This window comes from Nyctibius grandis, unplaced genomic scaffold, assembly GCF_013368605.1.
Source record: "Nyctibius grandis isolate bNycGra1 unplaced genomic scaffold, bNycGra1.pri scaffold_87_arrow_ctg1, whole genome shotgun sequence".
Classification (NCBI taxonomy): domain Eukaryota; kingdom Metazoa; phylum Chordata; class Aves; order Nyctibiiformes; family Nyctibiidae; genus Nyctibius; species Nyctibius grandis.
The window spans coordinates 47042-63181 of NW_027167610.1; the positions used below are offsets into that span (position 1 = coordinate 47042).

General features: G+C 64.9%; 3 protein-coding genes across 6 annotated transcripts; 2 read left to right on the plus strand and 1 right to left on the minus strand.

Moving 5' to 3' along the window:
- The first annotated feature begins 49 nt into the window (after window positions 1-49).
- On the plus strand, window positions 50-8707 carry LOC137677515 (zinc finger protein 774-like). Of its 3 annotated transcripts, XM_068424820.1 has the most exons (6): window positions 50-202; window positions 567-649; window positions 1256-1311; window positions 1398-2983; window positions 5831-5839; window positions 7328-8707. In XM_068424820.1, exons 1-6 carry the CDS (start codon window positions 197-199, stop codon window positions 8099-8101), a joined length of 2514 nt encoding a protein of 837 aa, XP_068280921.1. In that variant the 5' UTR covers window positions 50-196; the 3' UTR covers window positions 8102-8707. The 3 variants fall into 3 exon arrangements, with proteins under 3 accessions (XP_068280921.1, XP_068280918.1, XP_068280920.1); XM_068424817.1 differs by lacking the exons at window positions 5831-5839; window positions 7328-8707 and having other exon boundaries at window positions 1256-1305; window positions 1398-3876; XM_068424819.1 differs by lacking the exons at window positions 50-202; window positions 567-649; window positions 1256-1311; window positions 1398-2983; window positions 5831-5839 and adding exons at window positions 5684-5792; window positions 6524-6598 and having other exon boundaries at window positions 7239-8707.
- A 444-nt stretch (window positions 8708-9151) lies between these two features.
- On the plus strand, window positions 9152-12823 carry KAT8 (lysine acetyltransferase 8). Its single transcript, XM_068424821.1, has 11 exons — window positions 9152-9413; window positions 9912-9986; window positions 10076-10251; window positions 10576-10629; window positions 10726-10890; window positions 11124-11213; window positions 11300-11440; window positions 11526-11619; window positions 11702-11852; window positions 12420-12574; window positions 12660-12823. Exons 1-11 carry the CDS (start codon window positions 9167-9169, stop codon window positions 12722-12724), a joined length of 1413 nt encoding a protein of 470 aa, XP_068280922.1. The 5' UTR covers window positions 9152-9166; the 3' UTR covers window positions 12725-12823.
- Window positions 12820-15956, minus strand: LOC137677519 (serine protease 33-like). 2 transcript variants are annotated; one of them, XM_068424825.1, is made up of 4 exons: window positions 15734-15956; window positions 15092-15320; window positions 14565-14731; window positions 12820-13835 (listed from the first exon to the last, which is right to left on the minus strand). In XM_068424825.1, the coding sequence occupies exons 1-4, from the start codon at window positions 15890-15892 to the stop codon at window positions 13482-13484; spliced, it is 909 nt and encodes a 302-aa protein (XP_068280926.1). In that variant the 5' UTR covers window positions 15893-15956; the 3' UTR covers window positions 12820-13481. The 2 variants fall into 2 exon arrangements, with proteins under 2 accessions (XP_068280926.1, XP_068280925.1); XM_068424824.1 differs by having other exon boundaries at window positions 15092-15393.
- Window positions 15957-16140: the final 184 nt, after the last annotated feature.

Genomic DNA, 16140 nt, shown 5'->3' on the forward strand with positions numbered 1-16140 from the left:
GGGCGTGTGATGCCACCGATGACGCCGGGGGGGGGGAGGGGCGTCCTCCCAGCAGCCCCCGGGGCCGAGGCCGCCAAAGGGGCCCCACCCCCACCCTGCTCCTGGGACCCCCCAATCCCCACCCCCTCCCCCCCAAAACCTCGAGCCCTGACCCCTGACCTCGGGGAGGGGGCGAGCAGCGCTGCAGCCGAGGACAATGGAGGTGAGGAGGGGGACGGGGATGGGACGGGGTCTGCCCCCCATAGGGGCTATAGGGTGAGATCTGCCCCTCTTAGGGGCTGTGGGGCGGGATCTACCCCCCATAGGGGCTATAGGGTGAGATCTGACCCCTGTAGGGGCTGTGGGGTGGGATCTGCCCCCCCATAGGGGCTGTGGGGTGGGATCTGCTCCCATAGGGGCTGTGGGGCAGGATCTGACCCCTATAGGGGCTATAGGGTGGGATCTGCCCCCCACAGGGGCTGTGGGGTGGGATCTGCCCCCCATAGGGGGCATATGCGTGTGGCCGCCCCATGACACGGTGCACCCTGTGTCCCCCCATCCCAAAAAACACACCCGCCCCCCTCCAGGACGAGTCCCCGTCAGTCCCCGACTTCATAGAGGATGGTGACAGCAACGGGCCCTTCCCGCTGGAGGACCCCGAGGCCACCAGGTGGGGATGGGGACATGGGGATGGGGACATGGGGATGGGGACATGACAACGTGGGCATGAGGACAAGGTTGGGTCACGGAGACAAGGGTGGAGACACAGGGGATGAGGATATGGCGCCCTTGTGCCTTGGGGTGACCTCACCCATTGGGAACATCCCCAGGGCCACCACATTGTCTCCAAGGTGATGTCCCACCTCCCAAGGTCTCCCCGTGTCCCAGGATCTCCTTCACCCCAAGACCCCTGGCCCCATGTCCTAGCGTCTCCCTTGCCCCAAGACCAATGTCTCAAGACCAACGTCCCCAAGATGATGTCCCCAAGATGATGTCCCCAGGGTGACTCCCCCTTCTCCCAGCATCTCCCTCATTCCAAGACCAACATCCCCAAGACCAATGTCCCCAAGATGATGACCCCACCTCCCAGCATCTCCCTCACCCCAAGACCAATGTCCCCAAGATGATGTCCCCAAGATGATGTCCCCACCTCCCAGCATCTCCCTCACCCCAAGACCAACGTCCTTCACCCCAAAACCATCTCCAGCGTCTTTGCCCACCCCAGGGCCACATCTCCACGGGCGCCACCACCAACCAACCCCGTTTTCCTCCACAGCTCCCCGCCGCCACCGTCGGGACCGGCCACCGCTGCCGAACTGCCGCCAGGTGAGGGTGAGTCCTCACCACCGTGTCGGTGGTGTGGGTTGGGGAAACTGAGGCACGGGGTGACCCCCCCCCATTATCCCCCTCCCTTGCAGGCGAGGAGGAAGAGGAGGATGAAGAGGTTGAAGACGGCGGTGGGGAGGCCACCCCGCGCCCCTACCGCTGTGGCGAGTGTGGAAAAGCCTTCGCCCAGAGCTCCAACCTGCTGAAGCACCGGCGGGTGCACACGGGCGAGCGCCCCTACCGCTGCGGCGAGTGCGGCAAAGCCTTCGGCTGGAGCTCGTCCCTGCTGGAGCACCGCAAGGGCCACGCCGGCGCCAAGCCCCACGCCTGCGGCGAGTGCGGCAAAGCCTTCAGCCGAGGGTCCACCCTCCTGGAGCACCAGCGCACCCACACCGGCGAGAAGCCCTTCCGCTGCGGGCAGTGTGGCGCCCGCTTCAGCCAGAGCTCCACCCTGGTCCACCACCGCCGCACCCACACCGGCGAGCGGCCCTACGGCTGCCCCGAGTGCGGGCGGGCTTTCGGCCGCAAGTCCACCCTGGCCACCCACCGGCGGACGCACACGGGCGAGCGGCCCTACGGCTGCCCCGAGTGCGGCCGGCGCTTCGCCGTCAGCTCCGACTTGGCCAAGCACCGGCGAGGGGCCCACGGTGGCCACCGGTGCCGGGACTGCGGCCAGCAGTTCCCCCGGCCGGCGGCGTTGGCTGGGCACCGCAAGAAGCATCATGGCGGCGACGGCGAGGATCAGGGCGGTGACGCCGACGACGCCGACCGGCCGCACCGCTGCGAGGAGTGCGGCCAAGCCTTCCGCCACGGCACCACCTTGCTCCTGCACCGGCAGACCCACGCCGGCGCCTTCGCCTGCCCGCTCTGCCCCGAGCGCTTCGAGGGCAGCGCCCAGCTGGCCCGGCACCGCCGCCGGCGCCACGGCCCGGCCGCCAAGCCCTACCGCTGCGAGGCCTGCGGCAAGGCCTACGCCCAGCCGGCCGGGCTGCGGCACCACCAGCCCGAGCAGCCCTTGGGGTGTCCCCACTGCGGGGCCGCGTTCCTTTGGAGCTGCCGCTTGGCCCGGCATCTCCGCGCTTGCCGCCCGCCCGCCAAACCCTACAAGTGCCCCGAGTGCGGCAAAGCCTTCGGGCAGAGCTCCAAGCTCCTCCGGCACCAGGTGACCCACACCGGCGAGAAGCCCTACAAGTGCCCCGAGTGCGGCAAGATCTTCAGCCAGAGCTCCAACCTGGCCGAGCACCGGCGCACCCACGGCGCGGGCGAGCGGCACTTCTGCCCGCTCTGCGGCAAGGGCTTCGCCCTCGGCTCCTACCTGGCCAAGCACCGACTGACCCACACCGGCGAGCGGCCCTACCGCTGCACCGAGTGCGGGAAGGCCTTCCGGCAGAGCTCCAACCTCATCCAGCACCAGCGCACCCACACCGGCGAGCGCCCCTACACCTGCGGGCTCTGCGGCAAGAGCTTCTGCCAGAACTCCCACCTGGCCAAGCACCGGCGCACCCACACCGGCGAGCGGCCCTACCGCTGCGGCGACTGCGGCAAGAGCTTCCGGCAGAGCGCCAACCTGCTGGAGCACCGGCACACCCACACCGGCGAGCGGCCCTACCGCTGCGCCCAGTGCGGCAAGACCTTCGGCTGGAGCTCAGCCTTCAGCAAGCACCAGCGCACCCACCTCGCCTGAGGGCGCTGCTGAGCCAGGCTGGGCTGCCTTGGCGCGTGCCGAGGCCGCCAGTGTGCCCCAGGGCCGTGGCTTCATCTTGGAGGACCATCCCAGGATCCCTCATCTTGACTCGGGTCCATTGTGGTGCCCCAAGGCCATGGCTTCATGTTGGAGGATCAACCCAGGATCCGTTGTCTTGACCGAGGTCCATCGTGGTGCCCCAAGGCCATGGCTTTGTCTTGGAGGATCATCTCAGGATCCGTTGTCTTGACTGAGGGCCATCATGGTGCCCCAAGGCCATGGCTTTGTCTTGGAGGATCATCTCAGGATCCGTTGTCTTAACCGAGGTCCATCGTGGTGCCCCAAGGCCATGGCTTCGTGTTGGAGGATCAACCCAGGATCCGTTGTCTTGACTGAGGGCCATCATGGTGCCCCAAGGCCATGGCTTTGTCTTGGAGGATCATCCTGGGATCCCTCGTCTTGACCAAGGTCCATCGTGGTGCCGCAAGGCCATGGCTTCGTGTTGGAGAATCAACCCAGGATCTGTTGTCTTGACCAAGGTCCATCGTGGTGCCCTGAGGCCATGACTTTGTCTTGGAGGACTGTCCTGGGATCCCTCGTCTCGACCCAGGTCCATCGTGGTGCCCCAAGGACCACCCCAAGACCCTCCTCTTGGCCCAGGACCACGTCTCCATCTTGGAGACCATCTTGTGCTCACCCAAGTCCTTCATCCAGCCCCAGAGCCGTGTCTCCAGTCCAGGGACCCTCCCCAGGCCCCCATCCCACCTCCATGTCCCCGTCCCACCTCCCCGTGACCCCCCCGTGGCCCCTCCTGGGTGGGGGAGAGGTTGGGGGGGGGGGGAGGTCCCTCGCCCCCCAGTACGTCAATAAATAGTGGTGAACGCTGCTGCTGTGGTTCCTGACTGGGGGTTACTGGGAGCACTGGGCAGGATTTCAGGGGGCACTGGGAGCACTGGGGAGGGATTTGGGGGGTATTGGGAGCACTGGGAGTGGCTGTGAAGGGCACTGGGAGCACTGGTGAGGGTTGCAGGGGCACTGGGAGCACTGGGGGCGGTATTTGGGGAGGACTGGGAGCACTGGGGTGGCTTTGGAAGGCACTGGGAGTTAGTGGGAGCACTGGGCAGGATTTCAGGGGGCACTGGGAGCACCAGGGAGGGATTGAGGGGGGCACTGGGTGTACTGGGAGCACTGGGTGGGATCGCAAGGGCCACCGAAGGGTTAATGGGGATGTTTGGGACAGCACTGGGGTTACTGGGAGCACTGGGGGAGGTATTTGGGGAGGACTGGGAGCACTGGGGTGGCTTTGGAAGGCACTGGGAGTTAGTGGGAGCACTGGGCAGGATTTCAGGGGGCACTGGGAGCACCGGGGAGGGATTGAGGGGGGCACTGGGTGTACTGGGAGCACTGGGTGGGATCGCAAGGGCCACCGAAGGGTTAATGGGGATGTTTGGGACAGCACTGGGGTTACTGGGAGCACTGGGGGGGGTATTTGGGGAGGACTGGGAGCACTGGGGTGGCTTTGGGAGGCACTGGGAGTTAGTGGGAGCACTGGGCAGGATTTCAGGGGGCACTGGGAGCACCGGGGAGGGATTGAGGGGGGCACTGGGTGTACTGGGAGCACTGGGTGGGATCGCAAGGGCCACCGAAGGGTTAATGGGGATGTTTGGGACAGCACTGGAGTTACTGGGAGCACTGGGCGGGGTATTTGGGGAGGACTGGGAGCACTGGGGTGGCTTTGGGAGGCACTGGGAGTTAGTGGGAGCACTGGGCAGGATTTCAGGGGGCACTGGGAGCACCGGGGAGGGATTGAGGGGGGCACTGGGTGTACTGGGAGCACTGGGTGGGATCGCAAGGGCCACCGAAGGGTTAATGGGGATGTTTGGGACAGCACTGGGGTTACTGGGAGCACTGGGGGGGGTATTTGGGGAGGACTGGGAGCACTGGGGTGGCTTTGGGAGGCACTGGGAGTTAGTGGGAGCACTGGGCAGGATTTCAGGGGGCACTGGGAGCACCGGGGAGGGATTGAGGGGGGCACTGGGTGTACTGGGAGCACTGGGTGGGATCGCAAGGGCCACCGAAGGGTTAATGGGGAGGTTTGGGACAGCACTGGAGTTACTGGGAGCACAGGGGAGGGGATTGGGGGGCTACTGGGGGGACTGGGGGGGCACTGGGGGTTACTGGGAGCATTTACATGTTCCCAGGAGCCACACGTGTCCCTTTACACGTGTGCAGAGGACATGTGTCCCTTTACACATGTTCAGGGGACACACGTGTCTCTTTACATGTGTCCTGAGGCCATGTGTGTCCCTTTACGTGTGCATAGGGGACACACGTGTCCGTTTACACGTGTCCTGAGGCCACGCGTGTCCCTTTACACGTGTCCCTTTACATGTGTCCTGAGGCCACGCGTGTTGCTTTATGCATGCATAGGGGACACACGTGTCCCTTTACACGTTCCCAAGACCACGCATGTCCCTGACATGTTCCCAAGGTCATGTGTGTCCCCTTACATGTTCCCAGGGTCACGTGTGTCTCTTAAGTGTTCCCATGACCATACGTGTTCCTTACATGTTCCCAGGGTCACACGTGTCCCTTAAGTGTCCCCAGGGAGCACACGTGCTCTTGGCATGTTCCCAGGCCCACGCGTGTGCTTGGCGTGTCCCCGCAAGCCTTTGCGGCAGGAAGCGCCGCTCTCCCGCCACCATTGTCCAGACACGGGCAAAGCGCCGCCGTTTTGGGGCGAAAACCGGCGGTTTTGGGCCTGTGGGCGCCGGGGATCTGCCGCAGCGCTCGCCAGGACGGGGTGAGGGGCCCCCCGCCGGGTTTTGGGGTGAAAAAGAGGGGAAACGGGTCGGTCGCGTGTGTTGAGGTTGGGGGAGGAGTTAAGGAGCGGAGGGGGGGGCGTTTTGGGGTGAAAAAGGGGGAAAATGGGCCAGTTGCTCTCGGGTGGGGGGTTTGCAAAATTAACCCGTTGTGGGGGGGGTGTGTTTTGGGGTGAAATCGGGCTGATTCCGCCCGGCTGGGGGGTGCGGAATTAACTCAGCATGGGGGCCGTGTTTTGGGGTGAAAAAGGGGAAAATTGGGGCTGGTTGCTCTCTGGTGGGGGGGGCAAATTAACTCGTTGTGGGGATCGTGTTTTGGGGTGAAAAGGGAGGGAAAAGGGGCTGATTGCTGGGGGGGGAGCGGTGCTAAATTAACTCATTGTGGGGATTGTGTTTTGGGGTGAAAAAGAGGGAAAATGGGCTGATTGCTCTCAGGTGTGGGGGTGCAAAATTAACTAATCGTGGGGATAACATTTTGGGGTAAAAAAAGGGGAAAATGGGCTGATGGATCCCAGGAACGGAGGTGCGGGATTGCGTAACGGGAGGGTGTTTTGGGGCGAAAAAGGGGGGGATTGGGCCGGGTGCTCCCAGGTGTGGGGGGGGTCATCAAATTACCAAGGGCGAGGCGGTGCCTTTTGGGGTGAAATCACCCGATTTTGGTGAAAACCATCGGGCGGACGCATCGTTTATTTCCTTCCCTCCCCCCCAACAGTGATGGAGCTGGAGGAGGAGCCGCGTCCTCCCCAGGACAGGGGTGATGGGGACGTCCCCATGGAGCCCTGCGCAGGTGAGGGGTGGGGGGACAGGGATGAGCCCCTTGGGCGGCCAGAAGAGCAGCCGGGAGATGGTCTTTTGGGGGAAAAACCCACGAAAGTGGGGAAAATGTGGGCCAGGAAATGGTCTTCTGCTGGGAATAGTCCTCCATGGTGGAGAAGATACCATCTGGGAGATGTTCTCCTGCGTGGAATAACCCTCCGTGGTTGCACAGTGACCCACAGGAGATGCTCTTCTTTGGAGAATGTCCTTCCATGGTTGTACAATGACCCACAGGAGATGTTTTCCTTCAGAGAACGTCCCTCTGTGGTTGTACAATGACCTACTGGAGATGTTCTTCTTTGGAGAACATCCCTCCATGGTTGCACAATGACCCACAAGAGACGTTTTCCTTCAGGGAACATCCCTACGTGGTTGCACAATGACCCATGGAAGATGTTCTCCTTCAGGCAATGTCCCTCCATGGTTGTACAATGACCCATAGGAGGTGTTCTTCAGGGAATGTCCCGCTGTAGTTGTACAACGACCTACAGGAGATGTTCTTCTTTGGAGAATATCCTTCCATGGTTGCGCAGTGACCCACAGGAGATGTTGTCCTTCAGGGAACATCCCTCCGTGGTTGCGCAATGACCCAACAGATGTTCCTCTCCCAGGTGCCACGGCACCAGCTTGCAGCAGTGGTCGCCCACGTGGATTCATCAACCTGCTGGGTCTCCTGGAGACGTCCAGGCCGACGCCGAAGCCCTACCGCTGCACCGAGTGCGGGAAGACCTTCGGGCAGAGCTCCAACCTGATCGAGCACCAGCGGACCCACACGGGCGAGCGTCCCTTCACCTGCGGCCAGTGCGAGAAGAGCTTCAGCCGCAGCTCCACCTTGGCCGAGCACCTCCGGACCCACACCGGCGAGAAGCCCTACGCCTGCCCGGTCTGCGCCCGCGCCTTCAGCCGAAGCTCCACCTTGACCGAGCATCGCCGCACCCACACTGGCGAGACGCCCTACGCCTGCCCCGAGTGCGGGAAGACCTTCGGCCGGACCTCCAACCTGGTCAAGCATCTCCGGACCCACACCGGGGAGAAGCCCTACGGCTGCGGGCGCTGCGGGAAGACCTTCAGCCTCAGCTCCAACCTGGTCAAGCACGAGAGGACCCACACCGGCGAGAAGCCCTTCTCCTGCGGCCAATGCGGGAAGCGCTTCAAGAAGAAGACCCACTTGGTGTCCCACCAAAGGACCCACACTGGCGAGCGGCCCTACCGGTGCGCCGAGTGCGGGAAGGCCTTTGGGCAGAGCTCCACCCTCATCGAGCACCAGAGGACCCACACGGGCGAACGACCCTTCCGCTGCGGCGCCTGCGGCAAGAGCTTCTGCGTCAGCTCCAACCTGGTCAAGCACCAACGCATCCACACCGGCGAGAAGCCCTACGGCTGCGGCCACTGCGGCAAGCGCTTCCGCTACAAGCCCCAGTTCACCCGCCACCTGAAGGTCCACCCCGAAGGGGACCCGGCCTGTGGCCCGTAGGACACTTGGAGATGGATGGGGGACGCTCACCAGGACGAGATGGGCACCAGCAGCTCCGTGGTGGGGTCCTTCGTCATGGCATCCCCATTAGGACCTAATGAAGGAGCATGGTAGCATGGCATGGTGTCCACCACGCTGTGGTCGAACGTGGCGTGTGGCTTCTGGTGCTGCTTGGAGGTGGACTGGGGACACTTTGGGGACTCAGCAGGACGGGATGGGCACCAGCAGCTCCGTGATGGGGTCCTTCATCATGGCATCCCCGTTAGGACCTAACGAAGGAACGTGGTAGCACGGCATGGTGTCCACCATGCCACCATGCTGTGGTTGAACCTGGTGTGTGGCCTGTGGGACACTTGGAGATGGACTGGGGACACTTTGGGGACTCAGCAGGACGGGATGGGCACCAGCAGCTCCATGCCATGGTCCATCGTGGTGGCAGCCTCGTTAGGGCTTAATGAAGGCGCGTGGCGCCTGGTGGCCCGTGTCCTGGCACCGTGGCCACCACGCTGAGCCCCACCTTGGGGACACCCCGGGGACCTGCCAGGCTGGGGGGTGGCGGTGGCCTCCTCATTGTGGGACCCTCGTTAGCGCCGAGGGAGCGGCAATAAAGGGTCTGGAGTGTCACCGCGGGGTGGGGTGGCCTGGGGGGGGCACTGGGAGGGACACTGGGGGGACTGGGGAACACTGGGGGCACTGGGAGGGACACTGGGGGACACTGGAGGCAGTGTGGGGGGATCTGGGGACACTGGGGGGACACTGGAGGGTCACTGGGAGGACTGGGAGGACACTGGACAGACTGGGGGAGTCTGGGGGCCACTGGGAGGGACACTGGGAGACACTGGAGGGAACTGAGGGGGAACTGGGGGCCACTGGATGAACTGGGGGGGCCTGGGAGGGACACCTGGGGACACTGGGGGGGACTAGGGGGCACTGGGAGGGACTGGAGGGCACTGGGAGACACTGGGGGGGGCCGCAAGGCCCCTCCCCGTCTCCTAGCAACGACGTCTCGTCACCGTCGTCGCGCGTGTGACGCCACTTCTGGCGCGACGGCCGCGGCAGCCGGACATGGCGGAGGCGACGGCGGCGGCGGGCCCGGGCGGAGGCCCCGGATCGGGTCCGGAGGCGGCGGCGGGCGGCGGCGGCGGCCCCGAGACCGGGCGGCCCCGCGGGGGAGGCCCCGAGGAGGTGGCGGCGGCGGCTGGGAGAACCCCCGCGGCCTCCTCGGTCTCGCCGCCGGCCCCGCCGCGGGAGGCGGAGGTGACGGTGGAGATCGGGGAGACGTACCTGTGCCGGCGGGCGGACGGGACCTGGCGTGAGCGGGGCTGGGACCAGTCTGGGAGCGGGACTGGGGCGAACTGGGGCCGGGGGCGTGGCTACACTGGGACTGGGACCAGTTTGTGACGGGGACTGGGGTGAACTGGGGCGAACTGGGGCCGGGGGCGTGGCTACACTGGGACTGGGACCAGTTTGTGACGGGGACTGGGGTGAACTGGGGCCGGGAGAACTGGGACCAGTATAAATCCCATCACAGCAGGACTGAGCTGAACTGGGGCCAGGAGAGCTGGGACCAGTATAAATCCCATCACAGCAGGATTGGGCTGAACTGGGACCAGTATAAATCCCATCACAGCAGGACTGAGCTGAACTGGGGCCAGGAGAGCTGGGACCAGTATAAATCCCATCACAGTGGGCCTTTGCAGCACCAGCTCACCCCCGTCCCCCCTGCACTGGACCAAACTGGGAGAGGGCTTGCCGGGCCACTGACTGGTCCCAGTCCCGCCAGAGCACTGGTCCCAGTTCCCCCCCGCAGACTCAGCGGAGGTGATCCAGTCCCGCCTGAACGAGCAGGAGGGCCGCGAGGAGTATTACGTCCACTACGTGGGCTGTGAGTACTGGGAGGCGCTGGGAAAACTGGGGGGGAGGCAGCGGGACCCCCCCTCCTTGGCGCCCCGTCTGAGCTCCCAGTGCTCCCAGTTAACCGGCGGCTGGACGAGTGGGTGGACAAGAACCGGCTGGCGCTGACGAAGACGCTGAAGGAGGCGGTGCAGAAGAGCTCGGAGCAGTTCCTGGGCGAGCTGGCGGAGCAGCCCGAGCGCAAGATCACCCGCAACCAGAAGCGCAAGCACGATGAGATCAACCACGTCCAGAAGGTGGGGGGGCACTGGGAGGCACTGGGAGGGGTTGGGGGGCACTGGAAGGGGGCTGGGAAAGTGTTGGGGGATACTGGGAGGGTGCAGGGAGGCACTGGAAGAGTGTTAGAGGGTGCTGGGTGGCACTGGGAGAGTGTTAGGGGGTGTTGGGTGGCACTGGGAGAGTGTTAGGGATGGCTGGGAGGCACTGGGAGAGGGTTAGGGGGCACGGGGAGGGTGCTGGGGGGGCACTGGGAAGTGACTGGAGGGCACTGGGAGGGCGTTAGGGAGCACTGGGGGGTTTACTGGGGTCCCTGAGAGGCGTTACTGGGAGCCCCTTTGCAGACCTACGCCGAGATGGATCCCACCACGGCGGCGCTGGAGAAGGAGCACGAGGCGGTGGGTGTCCGGGGGGGGGTCCCCAAGGTCCCAGGGGGGTCCCCAAGGTCCCGGGGGGTCCCCAAAGCCGCGGTGACCCCTCGCCCCCCCCCCCAGATCACGAAGGTCAAGTACGTGGACAAGATCCACATCGGGCACTTCGAGATCGACGCCTGGTACTTCTCGCCCTTCCCCGAGGACTACGGGAAGCAGCCCAAGCTCTGGATCTGCGAGTACTGCCTCAAGTACATGAAGTTCGAGCGCACCTACCGCCTCCACCTGGTAGGGGACACGCGTGTGACATGTGTGACGTGCGGCGGGGTGGGGGGACACGCGTAGGGACACGCGGAGCCCGGCTCTGCCTCGAGGACGTGAGGTCTGAGCAGACCTATGGGTCCACCCGGTGGAGACCACATGTCACAGGTGTGCTTGGGGACACATGTGACACATGACACATGTTTGGGGACACATGACACGTGTTTGGGGACACGTGTGACACACGTGACCGCCCCCAGGGCCAGTGCCAGTGGCGGCAGCCGCCGGGCCGGGAGATCTACCGCAAGAACAACATCTCCGTGTACGAGGTGGACGGCAAAGACCACAAGGTACCGGGGGGGGGGTGGTGACATGGAGGTGACGTGTGACATCATGTGATGTCATGTGGCGTCATGTGACATCATGTCCCCCCCAGATCTACTGCCAGAACCTCTGCCTGCTGGCCAAGCTCTTCCTGGACCACAAGACCCTCTACTTCGACGTTGAGCCCTTTGTCTTCTACCTCCTCACTGAGGTGGATCGACAGGGCGCCCACATCGTCGGGTACTTCTCCAAGGTACCCTGGGGGGGGGGGGCACACATGTCACCTCCTGGCCACCCCCCCGGCCACCCATGTCACCCCCTGGTGTCACCCCCCCCAGGAGAAGGAGTCGCCTGACGGCAACAATGTCGCCTGCATCCTGACGCTGCCGCCCTACCAGCGCCGGGGCTACGGCAAGTTCCTCATCGCCTTCAGTGAGTTGGGGTGGGGGGTCCCCAAAGGGGGGTTGGGGACACCCGTGTCCCCTCCCCCTGGACACCTGTGTCCCCCCGGCAGGTTACGAGCTGTCCAAGCTGGAGAGCACAGTGGGGTCCCCCGAGAAGCCGCTGTCGGACCTGGGGAAGCTGAGCTACCGCAGCTACTGGTCCTGGGTGCTGCTGGAGATCCTCAGGGACTTCCGGGGCACCCTCTCCATCAAGGACCTCAGGTGGGCACCAGTAATCCCCAGTAACCCCCCCCCAGTACTCCCAGTAACCGCCCAGTAGCACCACAAACTCCCAAGAACACCAGTAACCCCAGTGATGTGAGATCACGGGTGCTGCTGGAGAACCTGAGGGACTTCTGGGCCAACCTCTCCATTAAGGAGTTCTAGAGGGCAGCAGTAGCTTCCCAGTAAGACCACAGCTTCCCAGTAGCACCAGTAACTCCTAAGAACACCAGTAACCCACCCACTGATTCCAGTAACCCCAGTACTCCAGGGTTGTGGTGCTGCTGGAGATCCTGCACCGTTTCTGGGCCAACCTCTCCCTTAAGGAGCTCCAGAGGGCACCAGCAGCTTCCCAGTAAGACCAGTAACTCCAAGTAAGACCAGTAACCTCCCAGTGACACCAGTAACTCCCCAAAAACACCACTAAACCCCCTCAGTGATTCCAGTAACTTGAGGTCTTGGAGGTCCTACATGACTTCCCAGGAACCTTCTCCCTCCCTTCCCCGTTTCCCCACCAGTACCCCCTCCCAGTCCACCCAGTTCACCCAGTAACCCCCCCTCCAACAGCCAGATGACCAGCATCACCCAGACCGACATCATCAGCACCCTCCAGTCCCTCAACATGGTCAAGTACTGGAAGGGGCAGCACGTCATCTGCGTCACCCCCAAGCTGGTGGAGGAGCACCTCAAGAGCGCCCAGTACAAGAAGCCGCCCATCACCGGTGCGTCGTTAACGCCCCGCCCTAACGAGCCCCCCGCCCCTAACGAGCCCCCCCACATCCCACCCACCCGCCTTCCTCCCCTCAGTGGACTCCATCTGCCTGCGCTGGGCCCCCCCGAAGCACAAGCAGGCCAAGGTGGCCAAGAAGTGACGGCGCCGTCATCGTTGTGGCGACCTCAGCCTCACCCCCCTCCCCGTGTCCCCCACCCGCCCTGGGGTGCCCCCCAGCACCCATAAAGGTGGAGGTGGAGTGCTGGGATGGTTTATTGGGTGGGGACGTGGGTGACAAGATGGGGGGGGTGGCCCAGGGTGATGCAAACCATCGTGGGTGCCCGGAGCCGGCGTGGTCCATCATGGTGGCCAAGTTGGGGTCCTATAGCCATCTTGGGTGCCAAGTTGGGGTCCCACGAGCCATTTCTGGGTGCTGGGTGCCAAGTTGGGGTCCCACGAGCCATTTCTGGGTGTTGTGATCCACTGTGGTGGCCACGTTGGGGTCCTACAAGCCATTTTGGGATGCTGTTGGCCATCTTGAGTGCCAAGGTGAGGTCCCACGAGGCATTTTTGGGTGTTGATGACCATCTTAAGGTCCCACGAGCCACTTTTAGGTGCCATGACCCATCTCAGGTGCCAAATTGGGGTCCTACAAGCCATTTTTGGGTGCTGTTGGCCATCTCAGGTGCCATGTTGAGGTCCCACGAGCCACTTTTTGGTGCTGGCATCTATCTTAGGTGCCAAGTTGGGATCCCACAAGCCGTTTCTGGGTGCTGTGACCCATCTTGGGGTGCCACGAGTCATTTTTTGGGTGCTGGGTGCCAAGTTGGGGGTCCCACGAGCCATTTTTGGGTGCCGTGACCACCCTGGGTGCCAGCTCGGGGCCCACACAAGTCCCTGTGGGTGCCCCCGGCCCCTCAGCGCAGGCCGAGGGGCAGCAGGAGCGCCAGCAGCAGCAGGAGGCGGCCGGGGCGAGCGGCTGGGGGGGCGGCACCGGCGCTGCTGCCGTTGGGGGGCAGGGGCCGGGGCCAGCCTGCCGGGGCGTCCCCGTCCTCACAGGGTCCCTCGTCCTCGTCCTCGGGGCCGGGCGCGATGGGGGGGTGGCGCAGGGGCGCCTCGGGGACGACGGCGGCGATCCAGGCGGCGTGGGCGGCCGTGCGGGTGTAGACACCGGGGCGGCCGGGCAGCCCGCAGGCCTCCCCCCAGCTCACCACCCCCGCCAGCAGCCACGTGTCCCCCACCCGGCAGGAGAGGGGACCCCCCGAGTCACCCTGCGGGGACACAGACATGGGGGACACGGTGGTGGAGAACATGAGGGGAACCAAGAGGGACATTGGGGGATGTTGGAGACGTGATGGGACACGGGGAGGATGAGGAGGGACGTTGGGGGACGTGAATGGAGGTGACGTGGTGGTGGAGGGACATAGAGGACATGGTGGGGACAAAGAGGGACAGTGGGGACATGAAGGGAATGAAGAGGGACATTGGGGGACATGGACATGGGTCATGTGGTGGTGGAGGGACATGGAGGACACGGCGAGGACCAAGAGGGACATTGGGGGATGTTGGAGACGTGATGGGACACGGGGAGGATGAAGAGGAACGTTGGGGATGTGGATGTAGGTGACGTGGTGGTGGAGGGACATGGGAGGGACAAAGAGGGACATTAGGGACATGAAGGGACACAATGGGACAGGGGGAGGATGAAGAGGGACGTTGGGGGACATGGACGTGGGTGATGTGGTGGTGGAGGGACATGGAGGACACGGTGGGGACCAAGAAAGACCTTAGGGGACGTTGGGGACACGGAGGGACATGATGGGACATGAGGGAGGATGAAGAGGGACACGGAGTGACGTTGCAGGACATGGAGATGAAGGAGGACACGTGGGGGACATGGAGGGGTGACACTGGGACAAGGAGGGACTTTGGGGACATGGAAGAACCTTGAGAAGGGACACAGGTACCAAGGGGATGCGGGGGGACGCGGTGGCACCCACCTGGCAGGCGTCGCGCTGTCCCTCGGGGAAGCCGGCGCAGAGCGTGTCCCCCGCGGGTGTCCCCAGGCCCTCGGCGTCCCCCGTCCCCGCGTAGAGGCAGCGGCAGCGCCGGTGGCTCAGGAGCGGCACCTCCAGCTGCTGCAGCGTCTTGGGGGGCGGCAGGGGACCTGCGGGGACACGCCGGTGACACGGGCGTCCCCACGCTGGCCCCGAGGTGCTGGCGGTGCCACCAAACCCGGTGACCAGTGTCCCCAACCTTCATGGGGGCTCCCAGTGCCACCAAACCCGGTGACCAGCGTCCCCAACCTGTCCCCAACCTCCGTGGGTGCTCCCAGTACCACCTCAAGTGGTGACCAGTGTCCCCAACCTGTCCCCAACCCCTATGGGCGCTCCCAGTACCACCTCAAGTGGTGACCAGTGTCCCCAACCTGTCCCCAACCTCCGTGGGTGCCCCTGGTGCCACCAAACCCGCCGAGACCCATGTCCCCAGCCCAGACAGGCAGCGCCCCGTCCCCGGTGCCACTGACCGGCGGTGCGGACGTCCCCCCAGCCGGTGACGGTGCAGTTGGTGCCGGGGGGGAAGCGGACGGCGGGGCCGGGCAGGCAGACGGGGCGCACGAGGCGGGTGGGGGTGGCGGGGGGGTCCAGCCGGGCCAGCGCCAGGTCCCCGGCGATGTCACCGCCGTCCCCCCCGTGGTGGATGACGTCCCCGTCGTGGTAGGCGGGGTGGCGGGTGACGGCGGCCACTCGCCTCACCTGGGCGTCGGCGGGGGGGGACAGGAGCTGCAGAGCCCCCAGCGTCACCCGGTACTCGGAGAGGGGGTTCTCCCTGCGGGGGGGGACACTCAGACTCTGGGGACCCCCCCCCAGGACACCCCGGTCCCCTAAGGAGAGGGAGTGGGGGGTCCCCGGGGCAGCCGTGGGGGTACTGGGGTACTGGCAGGGGGCTTGGGGGGGTCCCAGGGATCCAGAGGGGGGGGTTGGGGGTCGCAAGGGGGCTTGGGGGGGGTCCCAGGGGCACGGGGGGGTATTTGAGGGTGCAGGAGGGGTACCTGGGGGTGCAGGGGGAAGATCCCGGGGATCCCAAGGGATTATTTAGGGGGTTTGGGGTGTGCAGGGGGTATCTGGGGGCACAGGGGGATATTTGGGGGTGCAGGGGGGGCACTCACGGTGGGAAGCAGTGCGCGGCGCTGAGCACCCAGGCCGGGGCGATGAGGGACCCCCCGCAGACGTGGCGCCCCCGGAAGGCGACGCTGACCTGCCAGGGCCACTGCCCGGCCCGCGCCCCCGTGCCCCCCACCACCCGCGTGCGCACGGGGGTCCCGCATGGCACTGGGGGGGACACACGCATGTCAGGGACCACCCAGACTCTGGGGAACCCTGGGACCACCTCCCCCCAAAACCACAAGACCCCAGTGCCTGGGACCACCCCCCCATGGGACACCAGGACCCCCCTGCCAAACCATGAGACCCCCCCAAACCATAGGACCCACCCCAAGCCATGAGACCCCCCCCAAACCATGGGACACCAGCACCCAGGACCACCCCCCTGACCTTGGGACCCCCACACCCCATC

Excerpts from the sequence above, each read along its gene's own strand:
- LOC137677515 (XM_068424820.1), top strand. Across the intron at positions 650-1,255 it reads GAGGACCCCGAGGCCACCAG|CTCCCCGCCGCCACCGTCGG; the intron begins GTGGGGATGGGG and ends TTTCCTCCACAG. Across the intron at positions 1,312-1,397 it reads CGAACTGCCGCCAGGTGAGG|GCGAGGAGGAAGAGGAGGAT; the intron begins GTGAGTCCTCAC and ends CCTCCCTTGCAG.
- KAT8 (XM_068424821.1), top strand. The coding sequence starts at position 9,167 with ATGGCGGAGGCGACGGCGGCGGCGGGCCCGGGCGGAGGCCCCGGATCG. Across the intron at positions 10,891-11,123 it reads GCACCTACCGCCTCCACCTG|GGCCAGTGCCAGTGGCGGCA; the intron begins GTAGGGGACACG and ends GACCGCCCCCAG. Across the intron at positions 11,441-11,525 it reads TCGTCGGGTACTTCTCCAAG|GAGAAGGAGTCGCCTGACGG; the intron begins GTACCCTGGGGG and ends CACCCCCCCCAG.
- LOC137677519 (XM_068424824.1), bottom strand. The coding sequence starts at position 15,915 with ATGCGTGTGTCCCCCCCAGTGCCATGCGGGACCCCCGTGCGCACGCGG. Across the intron at positions 14,732-15,091 it reads GGGGGACGTCCGCACCGCCG|GTCCCCTGCCGCCCCCCAAG; the intron begins GTCAGTGGCACC and ends GTGTCCCCGCAG. Across the intron at positions 13,836-14,564 it reads GACAGCGCGACGCCTGCCAG|GGTGACTCGGGGGGTCCCCT; the intron begins GTGGGTGCCACC and ends GTGTCCCCGCAG.